We start from the raw sequence: 20,916 nt of genomic DNA on the forward strand, positions 1-20,916 counted from the left end.
CAATTGGGTGGTTGATTCGGGTTTGAATTCTGACACGTTTTAGTGCCCGTCTCTGTGTTTAGAAATAAGATTTGTACTGCATTGAGAGCGGTCCCTGTCTTTTTCTTGAGGGATCTAATTCCTTCATCAACAACACTTAGCCGACAAATTTAATGAAATATGCGTTGTTTTTGTTTTTGAGAAGCGTTGCACCGGTAGTTAACTTACTGTTTTTTCTTAGACTAATTACAATTTTTAAAAGCAATACTCATTTGTCCCTGTGTATCTAGCTGAAATGCAATTCAATTTGTATCGCATGCTTCCGAAATAAGCTGTATCAGAGAAAAGATGTTTGGAAAACGTTTTTAATGGACCTATATTTTTTTATTGGTAAACTAAAACAAGTTTTAATGAGGCTAAATAGAGCCATCACCACTCATAACTTAAAAAAGACGATTCAGCTGCATATGTTTTTACAATGCATATTTACTCTTGCGATAAACAAGGGCATTGAAACTAGTTACTTGATTTTTCTTCACGTAAACATCTTTTTTCAGAGGATGACTGAAATTTGTGATGATCATCTGTGTGCATTTTTAATGCCTGTTCTGTTCAAAATTGAATTGGTTTCTGTGTTAGTTGTAAATTTACATACACCGATTACAGTTTTTCGTTTTTATTTGGCGTTCATTCGGCTTAAAAGGTTTCGGCTCACCATATATTGGCTTTGAGACCTCTTTTGTGTCGTTAGAGGAGCAAAAAAGGTTTTATGTAACCGTTTTGAGGGGTTCTCAAAATTTTTTGTTCTTAAGTTTTTAAATTTCTATAGGTGCAGGCAGGGACGGATCTAGGATTTTCTCGAGGGGGGGGGGGCGGATTTTCAAAAAAATTTTCAAAATTTTGACGACCTTTTTTTTTTAGGTCGACCAAATTGATTTTTCGAGCTCTCCCAAAGCCGTTTTGGGCACTTTTTGAAAAATTTTGACAAAAAAAATCGCGTTTTTTTTTGGCGCGCGCTCCCCCTCAAAGTTAGTATATATTGGCGCCAAAGGCGCCTTTAGAAAAATTTTAGGGTCGGTCGGCCAAAAATGAATTTCTGAAAAAGTATCAAAGGGGGGACCCTTTGGGTCGGCAGGGGGTCGAATCCCTGAGGGGGAGGGCGTCCGCCCCCCCCCTAAATCTGCCCCTGGGTGCAGGTAATTCCGAAGTGTCGTTTTAAAAATCTTTTTTATTTGTGATTTTTTGAGAAAAAATGTTGAAGTTTTTCTTCTACTTTTGTTTGGTCAGTTCATCTGCAAGTAGTGATAGTCATTCAGTTTTGTATTGCAAGTGGTGCGAAGCTCTGCCTCGCATCTGTGTTTATTAATAAAATTGTGGCAAAATTAAAACATGCACAGGGGGATTCCTGAAATGCATATTTATAAATAAAAAGGTGTCTTTACTTATTCCTCCCAAATTTCTTAATTTTGCGATATTGCAGTGTTCAATGTATAAATGCAGTAGAACAAAACTCTGATCACACTGATTGGTTTGTTTCATACAAATGCGATTACTTTATTCTCTAATCGATTTTACAAGATTTTGAGCAGATGTGAAGGTGGTCATTTTTTTTCTGGAGCAATTTTTGTTTTGGACTGGGTAAAGCTCTGTAGCTTATTTGAAATAAGTTTGGATTGTTTAGCAAACATTTCTATTTTGTATGGCCAAATCTGTGAAAATTGTGAACAAAACATTTTGAGATGGTGCTGAAATTTGATGGGCTTTTTCTAGTCAATCAGATTGAAGCAAAATAGTTTCTAGATTTTCCGGCTGAATAAATTTCAGATTGAAGCAAAATAGTGTCTAGATTTTCCGGCTGAATAAATTAATAGGCGCAAATATTAGTGTATCCAAAGTAAAACATGCACAGGGAAGGGAGATTATTATGTAGGTTTAAAGGGGTTATTGTTAAAAAGATCCGTCTTTTGTTTTTACGAATCGGTTCAATAAGTCATTGGTTCTTTTGTCATACCATCCAAGATAACGAAACGTTAAACGAGCAATTAGATTAGAAATCAAGCTTGATATACTATACTCAGTTATAGTTTAAACCTTTCAGAGTAAAGCTGCAGATTTCAAAATATCGGAAGTCTTTTTGGTGACGCTAGTTTTTTTATTTAGCCAAAGACGCTAGTTTTTTTATTTAATGAATGGAGTGAACTTTCACCTAATCAGGTCAAGTTTGATCTACGATGAAATCCTGGTTTTTGTTCATGCCCAGTGTTATAATCAACGATGTGATTTTTTTATTCGCAATCAAAATCGTTTGAGAAAAGAAAGGAAAATTATGCGCTCCTATAACAAATGAGCGCATGCGCGAAAAATGGAGCTGGGCCTTTACTTTGAAAAGCGGACTTAGTTTTTTCTAAATCCCAGCAGAACATTTTTTGTTATTGGCGTTTTCTCAAATTTGGCAATGCAAATCGAGTGTAGTTTGAAAAGAAATTTGACTTGATATATATTTACTACACAATTTTGAAGATAACTTTTTCAGGGCAGGTGTGGGGACAGCAAGAAATGTTTTCAGCGTCGAAAATGGGCATCGACTAGCCGATGACCAGTGAGAACTTCTGCCTCGAGTTGTCTATTCTAAATATCTTTATTCTTACATTGAAGCATCCTTTGATTTTGCCCTAGAATAATTTGCCATTACCCGAATCACTTTGAACTGACCAGGAAGGATCTAGTGGTGAAGAATATCAAGAGATACCGGAAGGACCTGGAGAAAGAAGGCAGTCCCCTGGCTGAGAAAGACGAACATGGCCATTATATTCATCTAGGTGCGTGATATATTTCAACCACATATTGAAAATATACAAGCAGCTCCAGTTATCTAATTCTATTTTGTGAACGGTTATATATAAAAGTCTACATATATAGATTAATTTATGTTTTTGAGAGCTTTGAAAATGTTGGTTGTTACGATGTATATGTTGGTTCAGATTTCATTCCAGTAACATATATTCTGCCCGGAGACTACAACCTGTTTGCTGAAGAGTTCAGAAAGAATCCCAACTCAACATGGATCATGAAACCCTCCGGAAAAGGTTTGACAAGTATTGCTAGTAATTTAGTGAGGTCAGATCAACAGTAATTGGATGAACGATTGATGTTTGTTTCTAGCTCGAGGGATTGGAATTTTCCTGATCAATAAATTGACTCAATTAAAAAAATGGTCGAGGGATGGTAAAACGCAAAAGTGAGTTTTTGGCTCTTCGATTTTCCTTTTGAAATCGATTTTTCTGTGAGCTACACTATAATGATGAAATATTAATGTTTTTTCTTTGTAGCTATGCGACTCCTGTGAAGGATAATTATGTGATTTCGAAGTACCTGGACAAACCTCTCTTGATAGGCGGGAAGAAGTTTGATCTGAGGTTATACGTGCTCGTCTTGTCTTATCGTCCTCTCAAAGTGTATATGTAAGTCGTCCGTATGATTTCAACCTGATGACTTGAAAACAACGTTTATTATGGTAATTAGAAGAATCAATTTCTGTTAGGAAAATAATATCTGAACACTAGATATTGACTCGTGTAATCGAACTCGTAGGCTCACCTTTATTTTAAAAGTTAAGAGAGAAATAGAGGAGAATAAAGGAAGGTTTTTTGATTAGATACCAGCTGGGTTTCGCTCGTTTCTGTACAGTGAAATACAACACGAGTGTGGGTGAGCTGGACAACATGTTCGTTCACTTAACGAACGTGTCCATTCAGAAGTATGGGGTGAGTATCTCTGAGAAACTCAAATGAAACTATAATTTTTTCCAAAACGAGTGTGTACTGATTTCTAAAGTTCTCTTCCTTTATTTTTAGGCCGAATACAACAACCATCATGGTGGCAAGTGGCCTATTCATGCTCTCAGACTGTACATAGAAAGCACCAGAGGAAAACAGGTCAGATGGGCTACAAATTGATATTAGTTCGAATTTGATGTTTAATTGGGTAAAATAGCTGAAATATTTGAAAAAAAAACATGACCTAAGTCTCTGTCGGAAAAGTCATCGAAGCTTCTCCAAATATGATTTCATTGTCCAAATAAGAATTTTTTGGTTTATTGTTGATACTTTTCCATCTATCTGTTGGCCATTTTAGTTTAAAGCATTAAATTGGGTTTAGGCGGCAGACAAGTTGTGGGATGAGATCCACTGGCAAATAGTGCACAGTCTGAAGGCAGTCGCAGGGGTCATGGCCAATGACAGACACTGCTTCGAGTGCTATGGCTACGACATCATCATCGACAGCGCACTCAAGCCTTGGCTCATTGAGGTAATCCACCTCTTTCTTTCTTTGTCAAAAATTATCGAGAATTAATAAATGGTGTCTTCTCCTTTATGTAGGTAAGCTGGTTAACTATTAATGAAAGAATTGAAGACACTTATTTAGGTCGTGTTAATTTTAGTTTTTTTTTCTAAGGAAAAGTTGTTCACGCTCAAATTAACTTTTTCGCAGTTTGATTTTTGATTTCTTTAAATGTTAAATTAATTCAACATCAGTTCCAATTCAATACCATGCTAAAAGGATTGAAAATTACGCTCTCCTATACGAAAGTGCAAATGGCGCAAGAAACGTGGCCGACGTTTAGATTTTAAAGTAGATTTTAATTTTTAGAGTTCGCACCGGAATAAAAATATGCCTGTTTGTTGAACTTTCTCCAATTAGGTAGGCAATATTAAAAAAAACCAATAATAATAGATTTATTATTTAAAAAGTTCGAAAGTGATATATTTTTTTAAAGAAATTCGTAAGTTGGAAATTTTCCGAAAACGAATAGTCATTTTATTCGCTCTCGAGTTCATTGACTCTTTTCCTAATGTCTGCTGGCTACGTTTTTAGTTCAGCAAAAGATATATTTTTGTTCTATTTTGGATGTCAATGAATTAAATTAGATAGTTACCCAAGTCGCAAGTTTTTACACTTGCGAACTTTTGCGAGTGTAGTGCAATAGTGCGACTATGCTCTTTTCCAACCTAATTCGAAAATATTGGTTCCACTTTTGGTGGCGTCTTAACGGCTTTTTCATAGCATGTGCTCTGGCAATCGATTAGTAATAAGCGATGCAGTTATAGTTCCTGAATGAGCCGAAAAAATTGTTTGTTTCAAACAACGGTACAGTAATGTAAAGTCGAGTGAATATTTCCGACTTAGTATATCTCGCAATTAACGTCCAGAATATTTCCGACTCAGTATATCTCGCAATATAACTGAAAAGCATGATAACTCTTGGGATCAGCTTAGTGTGTTATTATGAACCTTCTTTATTTCTAATCTATTTCGCAAATAAAAGTGTTCATTAAACTTAGCCTCCCAGCTTAGCCTATATTTGCTTGCTTTTGTCACCCAACCGTCAATCATGAAAGATCTTGGAGGCTGATATAGCTTCATGGCCATATATTTTTTCTTTGATTATGCTTCAAAAATTTTAGATATTTTTCATTCGGTTTTCTCTAGTTTGAGTTTGATTTTTCATTGGAAAGTAGCACTCTCTGACAATAGTATTACGATTAAGATTAATATGACTGCTTCACATCAAAATATGAAGTAATTTTTTCCCTGGAAATATGGAATGTGCCCTTTATATAAAAAGTCAATGGTCTGCAGTTGTTGCAGAAGCAGAGAACTACCCTGCAGGAACTTTGTACTTGAAATGATAATGGTTCCAATAATAGTTTAACTGTCTGTTTTTGACACCGCCAGGTAAAAAGCAATTGACGTGGCCGTCGACAAGGTTAGCCAAGCGGCATGTTCAATAGCAAATTTTCATTCCGGCTCTTTCTAGATAAAACCTGTGGATATCGAATATCTTGGGACACGAAGTTAGCCAATCGACCTGGTACAGGTCGGATATGATCGTACATAAGAGCAACAAATTATTCAACACAATCTAGCAGAAAATAGGTTGAGAGTTGAGTGAGCTTGTTGCTATGCGTTATCGATTCCAGCTCCTTAGTAATACTCTTGTCCCCAAACTTGCGTACATTGTTATCGGCTTTATTCTTGATTTAAAAAGACACAATCTTTGTTGAAGGGAAGTAAGTTGGATGTTGATCGTTTGATTATATGCAGGATTGATTATTTTTCCTTTTAATGAAGCTGTTTTTTGGCATTTTCTCGATAGTGTTTGCGAAGCGCAGGTTTGAATGTGTGTTTTTGGTTTGTTTTCAGAAAAAATTATGAAAATTGTTCAAGTTCTGTTTTTTTTTTTTGCGGTCGAAACTTAGATTTTCTAGATCACTGTAATTTCACTTGGTGAATGGAAGGCAAATTGGGCTCTCCAGTAACAAAAGTTTAGATGATGCGAAAAGGTACACATTTATCAAATTTGCTGGCTTTTATCAACAAACCGTCAATCATAAAAGATCCGTGAAGCTGACATTGCGTCATGGCCATATATTTTTTCTTTGAATATGCTCAAAAGTTTTTAGCTCTTGCTCGTTTCAAGATTAATATAAAAGCTTCACATCAAAATATGAATTAATTTCTTTCCTGGAAATTTGGAATGTGTCTCCATTTAAAATTCAATGGTCTGCAGTTGTTGCAGAAGCAGAGAACTACCCAGGTGCAGGAACTTTGTACTTAGAAGGGAAAATGATCCAGTATTAACTTATCAGTCTGTTTTTGAGACCGCCGGGTGAAAAGCAGTTGACGTGACCGTCGACAAGGTTAGTCAAGCGGCTTGTACAATAGCAAATTTTCATTCTCGCTCTTTCTAGACGAACTCAGTGGATATCGAATATCTTGCCTCTTCGGTCAGAGAAGGACACGAATTTGGCCAATCGAACTGCTACCGGTCGGATATGATCTTAGATAAGAGCAACAATTTGTTCATCACGATGTATAAGAATAGAGGCAGCAGGTTGAGCTGGTCTAGGCCCTCGGAAAAAAGAAGTTTGGAGTTAGTAATCCAGTTTGTTGCTATGCGTTGTATCGTTTCCAGCGCCTTAGTACTTCTCTCTGTCCCCGAACCATTATGACTTGCGTGCCTTTTTATTGGCTGTACCATTGATTTGAATAGACACAATATTTGATGGGAGCAAGTAAGTCAGGTCAAATGACGATCGTCTGAGGATATGCAGGACTGATAGCGACTTCCGACATGTCTTGTTTATGAGGATGGGCGAGGAATGGTTAGTAATATTATGTTGAAGTAATAATATGGCTCTTGTTGAGGTTCAGCTCTATGATTTTCCGTTAGTGCGGTCGGTCACCTTGTCTAGTTGTTCTTGAAATTCACATGTTTCACCCTCCGCATGAATGCTCCGCAGTTTGGAGTCATCATCATCATCATCATCATCATCATGACTAAGGCACTACTGCCCATTGTCAGCCACATATTGAGTCCCGAACGATCGCACGCCATCGCTTTCTGTCCAGGGCTGCCTCCATGCAGGCATCTTTCCAGCACAATCTCCACTTGTCTGCCCTCATGTTCGGTGGTTTCAGAACACGTTCGAGGTCAGCAGCGACTGTTGATCTCCATGTTCTTCTGACCCCACCTCTTGGTCTTTTCCAAGTGGGCGCCTTCTCGAAGAACAGTGCCTCCTTCGTCACTCTCTCATCCGGCATTCTGAACACATGTCCACACCACTTCAGTCGCATACGCCTCAGCACATAGTCCATAGGTGAGTCAAGTTGTGCTTTGCGAAGCAGTTCCTGGGTAGCTATTTCGAATCCATTGTAGACAAATCGCCGTGCACACCTAGTTTCGAATGAGGACAACCTGGCCAGGTCCCCTTTCTTAACCGGCCATGTTTCTGCGCCGTATAGGAGAGCACTTCTTACGCATGCTTTGTACACTTTGCTTTTGGTCCTGGTGGTTATGTTTCTGTTACTCCAGAATTTCTTCAGCTGCGCAGCATTTCTAGTCGCGCTGGCTATTCTGTGCTGAACTTCTGGGGTAATGTCTCCGTTACAGGTGATGCGGCTTCCTAGGTAGTCGAACTCAGTGACGTTTTCTAGCTTAACACCATTACAAAATAGCACCGTTGGCTCGCAACAGGAGAACATGCACTTAGTCTTGGACTCGTTCATTTGGAGTCCTACCAATTTTGCGGCGTCAACTACTCGATTCAGTAAGTTCTGGGCGTCATCTGGATTGTCCTCTAGCAGGCAAATGTCATCTGCATAGTCCAGGTCAGTAATACTGGTTTCTAGCCGGATACCTAGATTCGTGTTATCTGTGGCGACGTTCAGGATCCGATCAATGAGGATGTTGAACAGGAAGGGTGACAGGACGCCACCCTGGCGGACTCCTGTTTCCACGTGGAACGCCTCTGATAGGTTGTCGTTTCTTCGCACGATGCTGTTGGACTGTGAATACATGTTCCTGAGAATCCTAAGCAGCTTGTCTGGCATTCCGTGATCTTCCAGGATCTTCCATATGGCATCTCTCTTGACGCTGTCAAAGGCAGCTTTGAAATCTATGAAGACCATCACTGTGGGTCTATTGTACTCACTTCGCTGCTCGATTATCTGTCGTAGGGCGAAAACTTGATCTCTACAACCTCTTCCCTTCTTAAAGCCGGCTTGATTATCTCTCGCGTATGAGTCGTAGAGGTCGTCAAAACGTGCGAGTAGTATAGCTTCCAGGATTTTTAAACCAATGCAGAGCAGAGATATTCCTCTATAGTTGCTGCACACTAGTTTGTCACCTTTTTTATGAAACGGCAGGAGTATTGACGTTCGCCATTCATCTGGGACTGCCTCTTCTCTCCATATATTTTTGAAGAGGTCTTTCAGAAGAAGTACTATTCTCTCACCTCCTTTTTTGAACAGTTCTGGTGGGATGTGGTCGCACCCGCCAGCTCTGTGGTTATGGAGGCTTGCTAGTGCAACCTCAATCTCACTTCTTAGCGGCTCTCCCTGATCTATATCCGTAAAGACTCCAGTACTCGAGACGACCTTGGGCAGTTGGGCCGGGCTGTTGTCAGCATTCAGAAGTTGGCAGAAGTGAGTTGCCCATCGTTGCATGACTTCCTTGCTATCGCTGATTTGTTGGCCATCGAGACCTTTGACTGTTTGTGAACTACTCGATTTGGCACCACTCAAAGTCCGAATGAGGCGGTACATCTCTCTAGTGTGTCCTCTTTCATTGGCGTCCTCAATTTGATCCGATTTCATGTCGAGGTAGCAGTTCTTGTCTTTTCGGATGAGTTTTTTCATCAGCTTTCGTTGCGCAGCTATTTTCGAGAGTTCAGCGCCCTTAGCCTTGAGGTTTTCACGTGTTCTGATGGCTTTGAGGGTTTCATCAGATATCCAAGGTTTCCTTACGGTGCACGAGATTCCCAGATTCTTTTTCGCCGATGATATCATACTGTCTCTTAGGATTTCCCATTTCTGGTTCACGTTGCTGGTAGATTCGGTTACTGAACAAAGGGCCGTACAGTATTTCCTGGAAGTACCTGTATGTTGGAGCGCATCGAGGTTGAGTCTAACTGTTCTATGGGTTTTGACATATGTACGAAGTTTCGTCTTCAGATTGCATTTCACCATTCTATGGTCGCTGTCGATCCAAATCTTGTCACTTCTTGCTCTGATATCGTTGATCGCTGTGCGCCATCTCCTCTTGATCAGGATGAAGTCTATCTGGTTCCGGGTTCGTCTGTCGCGTGATATCCAGGTATATAGCTGGTGGTTCTTCTTCTGGTACATCGTGTTTGCAATTGCCAGGTCGTTCGTAGCTGCAAACATAGCGAGGCGTTCTCCATTGTCGTTTCGTTTCGATGTTTTTATGAAACGACCTATGTGTTGTTGTTCCGCGGGGTATGCCTGTCCTAGGCTGGCATTTAGATCTCCCGCTAAGATAATTACATCACCGTTGGGGCATTCTTCAAGAGTCTTTTGTAGTGTTCGGTAAAACTCATCTTTGTCGAGAGCTTCTGCGTCCTCAGTCGGCGCATATCCACATATAATGGATAATGGGTAGGGTTTAGCAAAGATGCGGGCGGAGCAAACTCTGGGGCTGGTTGCTTTCCATGATTGCACGGAGCTGCTGAGTTTCTTGTCGATTGCGATACCAACTCCGTGGATGCCTCGGTTGTCGTCATACCCACTGGTGTATACTTTGTAGTTTTTGGTGTTATGCGTGTTGTCTCCGGAAATTCTAGTTTCCTGAAGGCAGGCAATGTGAACTCCATGGTTTTCAAGGGATTTATCCAGGAGCTCGAGAGATCCTGGCTGTATGAGCGTCAGAACATTCCAGGTGCAGATGTTGATATGGTGTTTGGTATGTTGGAGCGGTTTTTGTGCCGGATTAGCATTTTCCACCATGACGGCACTCATGGTGGCCCCTTTTCCCGCGGGGGGCGTAGCAGTATTCGGAATACATTTTGGGACTTTCATAATGTGGGTTCTTGGCTGGTTTTACAGGGCTCGCCACGCCCCAACCCTCCTCCTTTATCCGGGCTTGGGACCGGCTGCCTTCTCAAGAGAGTTAACAGGCGGAGTTGCAGTTTGGAGTCATCTGCAAAGCTGAAAGGTTTCTAGGCATTTGAGGCCTTAAGAAATCGTGAACATAGATGAGTATGAGCAGTCGTCCTGAAAGGAACCCTGAGGCACGCCACTAAGGACGAGGGAGTACCTGAAGTTAGTGATCTCTTTATGGTCGATAGTGTCGAAGGTTTTTGCGAAATCAAACTACACTACTTCTACTGCGGTGTCTTTCGTTCTATGCCTTTGTAGATGTCGTCGAGATAACTGGGTGGTCGTCGGTTTGCCAACCTGGAATTCAATTTGAGAGGCTGGTAGCAGCGGAGCAACAAGCTAGTTTAGAGGATCGAGTAAGCTTTTTCATAGGCCTTCGATATTGTGTTTGGCAAAGTGACTGGTCGATAGTTCTTAACGAGGGTGTTGTCACCCTTTTGATAGATGATTTGATTCAACTTATTTTCCACAACGCTGGGAACAAGCAGGTGAGCTTGGCGCTGAAGATACTGATAAGCCGCTTTGAGTGGGCGGGTGTCGGCTTGTACAGCACAGGTGGGATATTGTCATTAGTCTCTTGGTTTCGAGATGTCCAGTTTGGAGGGAATTTCGTCGATCTTGGCACGCACGACGTTGTAATCATCGCATCTGGGGTGGTTGACGCGGGGATTCGGTGACTTTTTGGACGGTGCGGCTTTTCGTCTGGAGAAAATAGATTTTAAATACCTGTTGAAGATTTCGATAATTTCTTGCGGATCTTCAACTGATTCTTAATTTCTGATTATATCGCAGCGTCGGCGAGTAATTGTTGGGTCAGTGAACTGACGCAAAGTATTTGAAAAGACCTGCTGTTGTGTTGCATGAGGTGGTGAGTTCGTTATTGTATGTAGCTTGGTCGCTAAGTAGTGTAGTGCTTCTATCTTTTTAGTTGGTTGGGTTATCTTCTCCCGCTGCTTTTCTATTGGTCATTTCGCGTGGTATCTTTCTGCAGTCTGTTTGTTTCTATCAAGTGTGAGGACGTATGGGATACCCATGGGGGAAAGGGACGCTCCGTTTGAGGTTCTGGTTAGGATCGCCGGAAGTAGCAAGGAATTTAGCCATTTGTGCTATTTATCTTTGTACCATTTGAACGGGGATTGACGTTTTCGCCCAGATTAAGGTAATCCGCGCGGCAGAACCTGAGGGGGGTATGTGTACTGTCTCATGGGTTCCAGGACTTGACGGTTAGCAATGGTTGTTTTGACTGCGTAGTGGTCGGAGGCTGGGATACCGTCAACATGGTAGAACGACGTGAATGTTGTCTGCGTTGAGGGAGAAAACGCTGCTCGTCAGAACCAGGTCAAGTATGTGGCTTGAAGTTGTTTTGAAGCCGCGTTTTGAAAACTCGTGTTCTTTGTCCGAAGGGCTTCCCGAGGGGGAGTTTAGAAACAGATGATATGGATTGACTTTGCGTACTGATGGTACAGCCAACTACGTCCTCGCCCATGTCAAGGCCTAGTGGTTTTTGCTTGACTTACAAATTGCAATCATATCTAATCCGTGCTTGGACACTCCCGTCGTCCTCCTTTGGTTGCTGATAATGTAGCGGCCTTGAAAAGGCCAAAAAAGTTGTTCTGACTGCGGCCTTGAAAAAGCGAAAAAACGGAGCTCGACTTTGAGTTCCAACAAAAAGATTTTGTGTTGAGAAATTCGCTGCGGAGTAAAAACAAAATACTGATTTACCAATTCATTTTTTGGATCACTTATATCAACAAAGTTCCAAATGGCTAAAGTTCAACATGAACAAATTTTAACATTATGTAATTTGATCTGAAACATTATGAATTATCAGTCGTTTTTGGTTTCGTCGTTCGCTTAAATTTTTCCAACTAGTTGTTGGCTAAGTTTTATCTATTGTAATCATTATATGGCGCTTATTGCACCGAAAACGGTTATTGTTTTTTAGGAATAGTTTTGAAGTTATGTTACACTCAACTTCATATTTTGGTGGCTGGGCTTTCTAAGTTTACTTCAATTTCAATTGGTAAATGGAAGGCGAATGGCAATCCAATATCATAAGGAAAACGTTACCTTTAGCATGTTAATGCGAAATGATGCTTCGTCACTGATAGCTTACTGATTGAGGTACAGTTGTTGAATAAATTACTGTTGTAGGTGAATGCGAGTCCATCTCTGTCGGCCACAACAGTCAATGACCGAATCATGAAGTACAAGTTGGTTCTGGACACCATCAACGTCCTCCTTCCAGATAACCAGCCTCCAGAGTGAGTTCAACATAAATAACGTCAACGTCTGAAATAATATAATTTAATTTTACTGATGTCTTTTGTTTTTTGGCGTTTCAGTGTGAAGTCACCGTCATTCAAGAATCCTCCGAAAGAAGCACTTGGAAACTATGAGTTATTGTAAGTCGATACTCTCATTTCTGAAAGGTTATGACGACTGTTAACTAGTCTTACTAGTCTATATGTATATTCCTAATTAGCCATATGTGCACACTTCTGTTTTGCTTGGGAATCTTTTTGGGTGTTCTCCTTTCACGTTGCAACCAATCAGATTCAAAATATTTAATCTAAGTTTCAAAATAACGTAAACATCAAATAGGAACTGCTAAAAATTAAGTATTTTGGTGCTTTCTGCTAAATTTGAAGATGTTCGAAATCTCGGTAAAAAGTACAATTATAGAGTTTTCTGATAATTTTCAAAATCCCTGTAGATACGATGAAGAGGTGGCGCTAGCTATGGATGGCAAAAATCCTTCTGGCAGCGCTTCTGGTGGAGGAGTAGGATTGTATGCGAACAGTCTTCGAGAGAGGCGAATCCAATCCGACAAGTACAGGAGTGGGGGTGGAAACACGGGATCCATTGGCGCATCATGGAAGTGAAATTTGTGTTTTGGAAATATTCCGGCGCGAAATTTAATTGACTTTAGTCTTCTGTGCAATCATCGATTTTTTCGAAACTTGTATCTATCACCTGTAATCCTGTAATATTGGCCGGCTGTAAATATCTTTCGACTGTAAATATGTTGCATGTGTAGATTATCCCTAAATTTAATGAACTTTTTCGAAAGGGCGCGTTTTTAATAATGTTCAAAAAGGAGGGTTGCGTGAAGCTGCTGACAGTAGACACGACATGATACCAGCTGATTTATTGAGATAGTTTTTTTGAAAGGATCGGTCTAATAGCCCAACGCTGGACGCGAATCTCGTTAACTACCCCTTTTGCTTGGGGGAGAATTCTTTACTAGGTATAAAATTCACATATGCCTAACCGTCGAATTATTTCTTTATATAGCGGGAAGATTCTTCATGGTACCATAAGGGAAAATTGTTAGAGATCCCTTGGAGCAATAAAGGCAAAACCTACGCAGGCATCGGGAGCGACTGAACGTGTGGCATTGAAGCGTTCTATTGTTGTCATGGCATCCTTTTTTATGTTGCTTTCTTATAAATGCTAGGGAGTTGAATTTTGTTAAAGGCTAATAAGTTCAAACTCGCGCACTTGATATGCCTGCTCAAGTTTCGTTGCCATTCCTTGAACTATCTTTCAATGATAACTTCAGATGAGTTTTGTTTCGATGGTTTTAATCCACGAAGTGTGAATGATTACGCTCTCATCTGCAGTTGGTAGTGGCAGTCATCAGAACAACAGTGATCAGTTCTGGTAGTAGAGTGGGTAGAGATGATAGAGATCACATGTAATGACAGACTGGGCAAGAAGGTGCGCATCAAGTGCAACCCCAGCGACACTGTGGGGGATCTGAAGAAATTGATAGCTGCCCAGACAGGCACCTCCTGGGAGAGAATCATTCTGAAGAAGTGGTACACCATATACAAGGACCACATCACACTTGGAGACTGTAAGAAGACAATGATTTAATATATCTTGTCCTATGATCTTTTCTGGTTATATATCTAAATATTACCTAAATTTGACATTTTCCCAGCCGAAAACAGCTGCCTTGAACTGATTAGCCTTTGAATTGATTTTATCTAATAAGATTTTATTTCCATCTGAAATCTTGATCTCATTGCTTCATTTTACCGTTGTTGATTGATTGCTTCAGATGAAATTCACGACGGAATGAATTTGGAACTCTATTATCAATGATTTTCGGCTGATGCGGGGCTTGCTATGGAAAAGTTCGAGCATGACCGAGATGCTGCCGGCGAAATGAATTCAAAACTGTATTTTGAGCTTAATATAACTTTAAACTTAATTTTTTTGAACTCTATCGCTGCAGTTGAGTGATTTATTTTTGCTTTTGTTTTCTATAATACAGTAATTTTTAAATGACTTGATGTTTCCTTCAAGCGCTAAAAGACAAGTTAGCTTTAGACGATTAATTATAATTCGGTGATTTTGATCCGATCCAAAATATGTTGCTTAAAAAGAACTAGCGAACCCATTTCCATGCGATTTTGAGCTCCCTGCAAATAATGCGTTTGAGTAACTACGGCTGGAGTAACTAAGCTTTATTCACTGAAACAAAAATTTGCACAAGGTTGCTGGAAACAGTCGATCGAAGTCAGTGCGATTGTAAAATTTGCAGGACGTCTACCCCGGGGAGCAATTTTGGTACCGACAAGCTGGTTGTTCCTCAGAAAGTGCATGTTTAAAAAAAGCGCTGCAACATTTTCGTATATAAGCAACAAGCGCCAGATAACAATTTTTGGACGTTTCTGCAGTTTCTTATGTGAAACTGGTTTTATTAAGAGTCGTATATCGTTCGTGATGATTTTTTGTTTCATTACGAAGCCAAACTGTGCACTGGATAGGCGCACAATTTTGTGTCTATGTTCCTGGATTCCAGATACAAGTCTTTAAACATGTTGAAATTTTGTCGGAACGATCAAAGAAAAGGAAAGAACAAAAGAAGAAAAAAGGGAGCGTCCTTGTTGCGGAATCCCTTTAAAATTCTAAAAATGCACAGGTTGGCCTCGTAATGTTTTTTTTCAGGCAAAGTCTTAAAATGCTCAAATAACAAAAGAAGTGCCTTTATACTTATAACTGGAGATTTGTGTGGACTTAGGTATGGCGCAAAAGAAGTGATCGATTTCTAGTTAATTTTAAGTTTACCCAGCGGAATAAAATTTTTTCCTATTAATCTAGTTTTCTCAAATTGGTTTAATTTTATCAAAAAATGCGAATCATAAATTGCTTTTGAAATTCAAGAAGCTTTGAGGCCATAGTTTTTTTGAATTTCGAAAGTTCAATTTTCGTTCTTTTCGTTTGACTATTCTCCAACTGTATGTTTAAGCTTTTTAGTTTTTTGAATTTTACTGCCTAAGGAAAGCTCTTGAATACGATTTCACTCAATCTTGAAACCTTGGATGAAAAGGTTTGGCTGTTATATGAGACTAAGTGATATATCATTTTATGCTCCATTAGTTTTTAGACTGCATAAAAACCGAAAGTGTGGCCAATTTGCTGTCAGATTCTAAATCACTGATAAGTTTAATTTGAGAACGGCCTTAAAAATGAAATCAGAGGCTGCTGTGCAATGTTTTTTTTTGCAAAATATTAAAGTTTGAACTTTCGACTAGTTTCGCAGAGAAGAGTAGACCGGAAAAGGTCATTTAATTTGTGTGATTCAAGAGAACGATCGTCACCTATTGAATAGGTAAAAAGTAATATTCGCTTGTTTGATTTGATTTTCTAGTTGCTTCGAATTGACGAAATTTATCGAATACTGTCATGATATAAACTATCTAAAACGAATTGGTCAAATTATTGTTCCGTCTTCCGTAACGAAAGTAACGGAATATTTGTGCTCGGGTTGGGTTTTTTTTCTTCAGACAAACTTCGACTTTTTGACTAGCTATTTTTGATGGATTTGTTTGTATATCATTTAAATATATTATTGTCCTGAGCCTAAATTTGAAAAGATATTTCACCTTTGATCATTTTTTGGTAAGTTATGGGGGTTTAAAGATTGCCAGTTTAGCCGATTTGGGACAATTAACGCGCGATATTTTTGCCGCTAATAACGCGTAAGCGGAGATTTAATCTTTTTAAAATTGTTCTAAATTGGTTGAAGAAAGCTTATTTGCCTTAGTTGATTTGTTCCTAGAAGCAAAACTTATCACTTTGTACTCTAAATGGCTTTAAGATTTTTGTATTTTAAATTTTTTTCCTTTATTTTTTTACATTTTATTTTTCATGTAATTACTGCTCCATAGACCTTAAAAGGCAGTGGGAACATTCAGGTTTTTGCACTCATACGAGCAGTTTTGTTTTTTAAAATCTTGCATCATATTTTCTAAAGCTATAGAGGGGTTGAAACTTGACACCTGGGGATAAATAATTAATTTACAATTGGGGATGAATGTATAAATTTACACAAACGCAACGTGGTTGTACCAGGCTGATCGACCTAAGTCGCAAAAACTAGTGTTACTTTTGTTGGCTGGGTAGCTTTTTTGTAGCAGTGGCAGTTTAATTGCCTGTACTTTGAGCTTCGATTAAAATTAACACAGTTGATGCATCTGTAATTCATCGATTGAACCAAAAAAAACTTTGTTTCATACTACGGGACAAGAAGAAAAACTCAATTTTAGAAAAGTTTCAACTCAACATTATTTCAACTTAAAATGAACGCTTAATTTATTTACAATTCGGCTCTATAATTTGTTGTTCTTTACATGCAAAATTTTTGTGGTTACCTTTAGCTGCATAGCGGCAAGTTAGTGGTGCAAGTTAGTGTAGATATTTTTTAGTGTGGATTCTTTGCTGCATATCATTGGCAATTTATTAGCATATGTAGCTACTTTGTTGGTGACTAGTGTTTGCAGTTTATCGAAGGCTTGTGGCGCAATTATCAAAATCTGACAAGGTTCAAATCTGACACTGTAAAGTTTCCACACCTTCAAGCAAGTTTTCACCTTTTTTATTTCATATTTAGAGCTGCCTTTTGTCGCTTTGGGCTTTTTCAATCCAGCTCAAACAAGATTTCATCAAGTTGATGGAACTAGTTTTTCCAAATAATCTGTAAACAGAATACATATGACATTTAGTGGGTCTTATGCACTAAATGGCCCAATGTCAGTTTTTCTACATCTTGATCTAAAATTATTGTGGTTGAGTCTGATTGGCTAATTTGCTAATCAAATTCAAACATGGTTGTTTAAGTATTTTAAATTTTCAAGCATAAAATCACAATAGGCGAAAAGACCAAAAGTATAGAACATTTGTTCCTTTTAATGCTGAGTAAATATATTCATTGTTTGTTAAAACTCCACTGTATCAGTAATTTTGGCTAATATTTTGGTCTGCTGATATTCTGAGAAATTCTTATTTGCATTGCTTACCTACAAAATGAGCTATTAAAATTTGACTACAAGAGTTTCAGATCAAGATTTTAAAATGTGATTTTGGTTCTTTGGTGCATAAGACCCCAATTGTAAGCAAAACTGCGTGGGGCGGTTATTTTAAAAAGGATTGAGCAATTTTTTGTTGAAAATATTGTCCGTTTTGAGAAACCAAAAAATATATGTACAATTAAGGTCAAATGGAACAATCCACGCTACGCCTTGATACGAGCAAGTCATTTATTTTTTACTTCCTTTCGTATAATTACGTTCCAATGGCTGCTTAAAGATTTTTTAGTTATCGCTGATTATATCGACTGATAGCTAATACTGATTTCTTTGTGAAAAGAATGATATTTCATCGTTTTTGAACATTGCTTTTCAAGTTCTTTTCAGAAAACGGCATCTTTTAAATCGGTTTTTTTTTTGCATATCTAAGTTTAGCCGCGCTTCTCCGTTCTTCTTGGCTATGATTGATTTTAGCCTCTCGATGTTTTTTTTAAAAAAGCTTGTTAAAAATGGCTTTGATGGATAATCGACGTAATACAAGCTGTTTTGATGAAATTTTTTTTAGAGAGATTACAATCTGCTCAAGCTTAGCTGGACCAAGATAACATCCTTCCCCCAAAGCCGTTTGGGGGGAGGTTGTTAAATTGGTTTTAAATTGGCAATTTTCAGCCAATCAGAATCACTCATTTTACATGTAGCGTTAGCAATTTTAGTGCGAATTAAATGCTGGGGTGGAAGATCATAACTTGTTCCATCCTATCTGGGGGGGGGGGGGTCCATTTGTTTTTTAGATATTGGGTTCCACACGCAGCGTCAACCAGTTTTAATTCGAATTGAACATTGAGAAGGAAGACTTTGTCTTGTTCTAGTTAGGAGAAAGGGTGTTAATTTCATCCGCAGTTTTGTTTGGAGAGAATGCTTGATTTGAAAAAATAAAAAATGAAATTTTTGATTCTATAGACTACTCAAAAAAATTTTGAGTTTCCATTATAAACGAGTATCCGTGTCGAGAGATGCTATGATGTCAATTTTCAGATCAAGCAAGAAAAAAAACAGTGAAGACGATTTGCTATAACAATGTAATTCGATAGATAATAGAATTACGTATACTTACTCTCAAATATCATGATGAACATAGTAAAAGTTTGGCTCGAGCTGATGTTAAAATTATTCGCGATTAGTTTGCATTGTTCATCTTTTCAGCAAACTTTTGGGCTTTACTTTTTCATTTGATAAATTCCAGTAACGGGGAAGCTCTCCAAATGGTAGGGTTCAATTGACATGATTTTGCAATGCCGGCATAAATTTCATTAAATTTCTAACAATTTTTATCGACGAACGCGTGTTTTTTTTTAATCAATTACGAATAAAAAGCAGTTCATTGCTTGCAAACAGATGTTGAGTAGCATTTTGTCGGAAAAGTGATTACAAGAAACTAATTAGTAACAGAAATCTTATGCTTTTGATATATTTATATTTTTTTTCAGGTAAAATGTCAAAAAGATTGACTTGACGACTTTAGTGCACTTCAAAAGTTGTTCATCGAAAATTCTATTTCAAAACAATAAATACATATAAAGTTTTTAAACAACTTTTTTTAAAAAGTACCCGGGGTGTCAGAAAACACCAGACATACAATTCGCTTACTTTTCATACAAATTTCGATGGCTTTGCGAAAAAAAAGAATATTCGACTTTTAGCATATCCTTCATATCAAGATTTTATGACTATTTTTGTAATCTTTGTATGAGTAGCATTGTTTCATAAAAATCACTTCGAATATTTATATATTTTTAGTTTTTAAACTCAGTAACTCAGTCGTAACTGGTGGATATCAGCAACTTAGGTTGAAATAGATACCAACTCATTTAAAGACGCTCAAAGTTTTGTATTTAAAGATCGAAAATTATTTTTCAATTAGATCTCAAGCAAACATTTAGCTTTAAAAAAAGAAAAAAATCAGCTTTAATTTTTTGGCGATTGCAATTGTTTTGGATTTTTTTATCAACCAAAACCAATTTTATGGCTAGGAAGCACATTGGGGCACCAAGTTCTATTTTTTTTCTATAGCAAACAACTGTGCTCGCTCGATTCGGTTTTCCCTTGACGGATTCCATAGACTGATTCGCATGCTTTAGAAGATTTGGTAGCTGAATTTCAGAGAATACTTGTGTCTGTACAAAGTTGTGACAATTTATTCGCTGTTTTTGTATCCAGCAATAAACACGTTAAAAAGTTTTAACACGTTTTAACCATTTGTTTTTCGATTCCCATTGTTTTTGGTATCCAGACTACTAACAAAGTACCAGAGCCTGGCGTGGTAATGCAAAGGTGAAACTTCGCCAAAAATATATAACATATAAAATTGGTAGTTTCTGTGCATCTGGACTGAGATTCGAAAATTTTAATTTGGCATTTGAAAATAGTTATTATTCCGACTTTCGTAACGAAAGTAACGGAATATTTGTGCTCGGGGTGGTTTTTTTCTTCAGATAAACTTTTTATAAAAGCCATTTTTGGCGGATTTTTTAAAAATCATTTACAAGGTATTAATTTACTGAGCCTAAATTTGAAAAAAATATTTCACCATGAAAAAAGGATAATTTTTAATAAAGTTATGGTGGTTTGAAAAATGACCATTTTAGCCAATTTGGGGCAATTAACGCGCAATATATTTCGCGCTATTAATGCGTATGCGGTGATTTAATTCGTCTAAGAAATCGTTCCAAACTGGTTTAAGCAAGCTTTTTTGACATAAATGATTTGTTAGTATGAGCAAAATCTATCACTTTATATTTTATATGGAGAGAGATTTTTCGCAAAAATCATTTTATTTCATTACATTTATTTTTTTTTTCATGTCAATACTGCTCCATAGAACTTAAAAAGTAGCATGAACATTCAGGGCTTCGCACCAATACGTTCCGTCTTGTTGTTCCGACCAGATAAACTTCGAATTTTTTCAAAAAGCCATTTTTGACGGATTTTTTAAATTTCATTTACAAGGTATTAATTTACTGAGCCTAAATTTGAAAAAATATTTCAACTGGGATAATTTTTTATAAAGTTATGGTGCTTCAAAAAGAGACCATTTTAGCCAAATTGGGGCAATTAACGCGCAATATAATTCGCGCTGTTATTGCGTATGCGGTGA

General features: G+C 38.1%; 1 protein-coding gene across 2 annotated transcripts in view; it reads left to right on the top strand.

Moving 5' to 3' along the window:
• Positions 1-13,512, top strand: part of LOC134840742 (polyglutamylase complex subunit TTLL1-like) — a 74,907-nt gene extending 61,395 nt beyond the window's left edge. The window contains exons 3-13 of one of the 2 annotated variants that reach the window (XM_063856763.1): positions 2,513-2,578; positions 2,656-2,798; positions 2,961-3,065; positions 3,142-3,217; positions 3,309-3,440; positions 3,635-3,743; positions 3,834-3,914; positions 4,138-4,287; positions 12,595-12,704; positions 12,786-12,845; positions 13,157-13,512. In XM_063856763.1, coding sequence (XP_063712833.1) covers positions 2,513-2,578; positions 2,656-2,798; positions 2,961-3,065; positions 3,142-3,217; positions 3,309-3,440; positions 3,635-3,743; positions 3,834-3,914; positions 4,138-4,287; positions 12,595-12,704; positions 12,786-12,845; positions 13,157-13,325 — 1,201 coding nt within the window. In that variant the 3' untranslated portion in view covers positions 13,326-13,512. The remainder of the gene's footprint in view (positions 1-2,512; positions 2,579-2,655; positions 2,799-2,960; positions 3,066-3,141; positions 3,218-3,308; positions 3,441-3,634; positions 3,744-3,833; positions 3,915-4,137; positions 4,288-12,594; positions 12,705-12,785; positions 12,846-13,156) is intronic. The other variant, XM_063856764.1, reaches the window with a different exon arrangement.
• The last annotated feature ends 7,404 nt before the right edge of the window (positions 13,513-20,916 follow it).

This window comes from Symsagittifera roscoffensis, chromosome 2 (genome assembly GCF_963678635.1).
Source record: "Symsagittifera roscoffensis chromosome 2, txSymRosc1.1, whole genome shotgun sequence".
Classification (NCBI taxonomy): Eukaryota; Metazoa; Xenacoelomorpha; order Acoela; family Convolutidae; genus Symsagittifera; species Symsagittifera roscoffensis.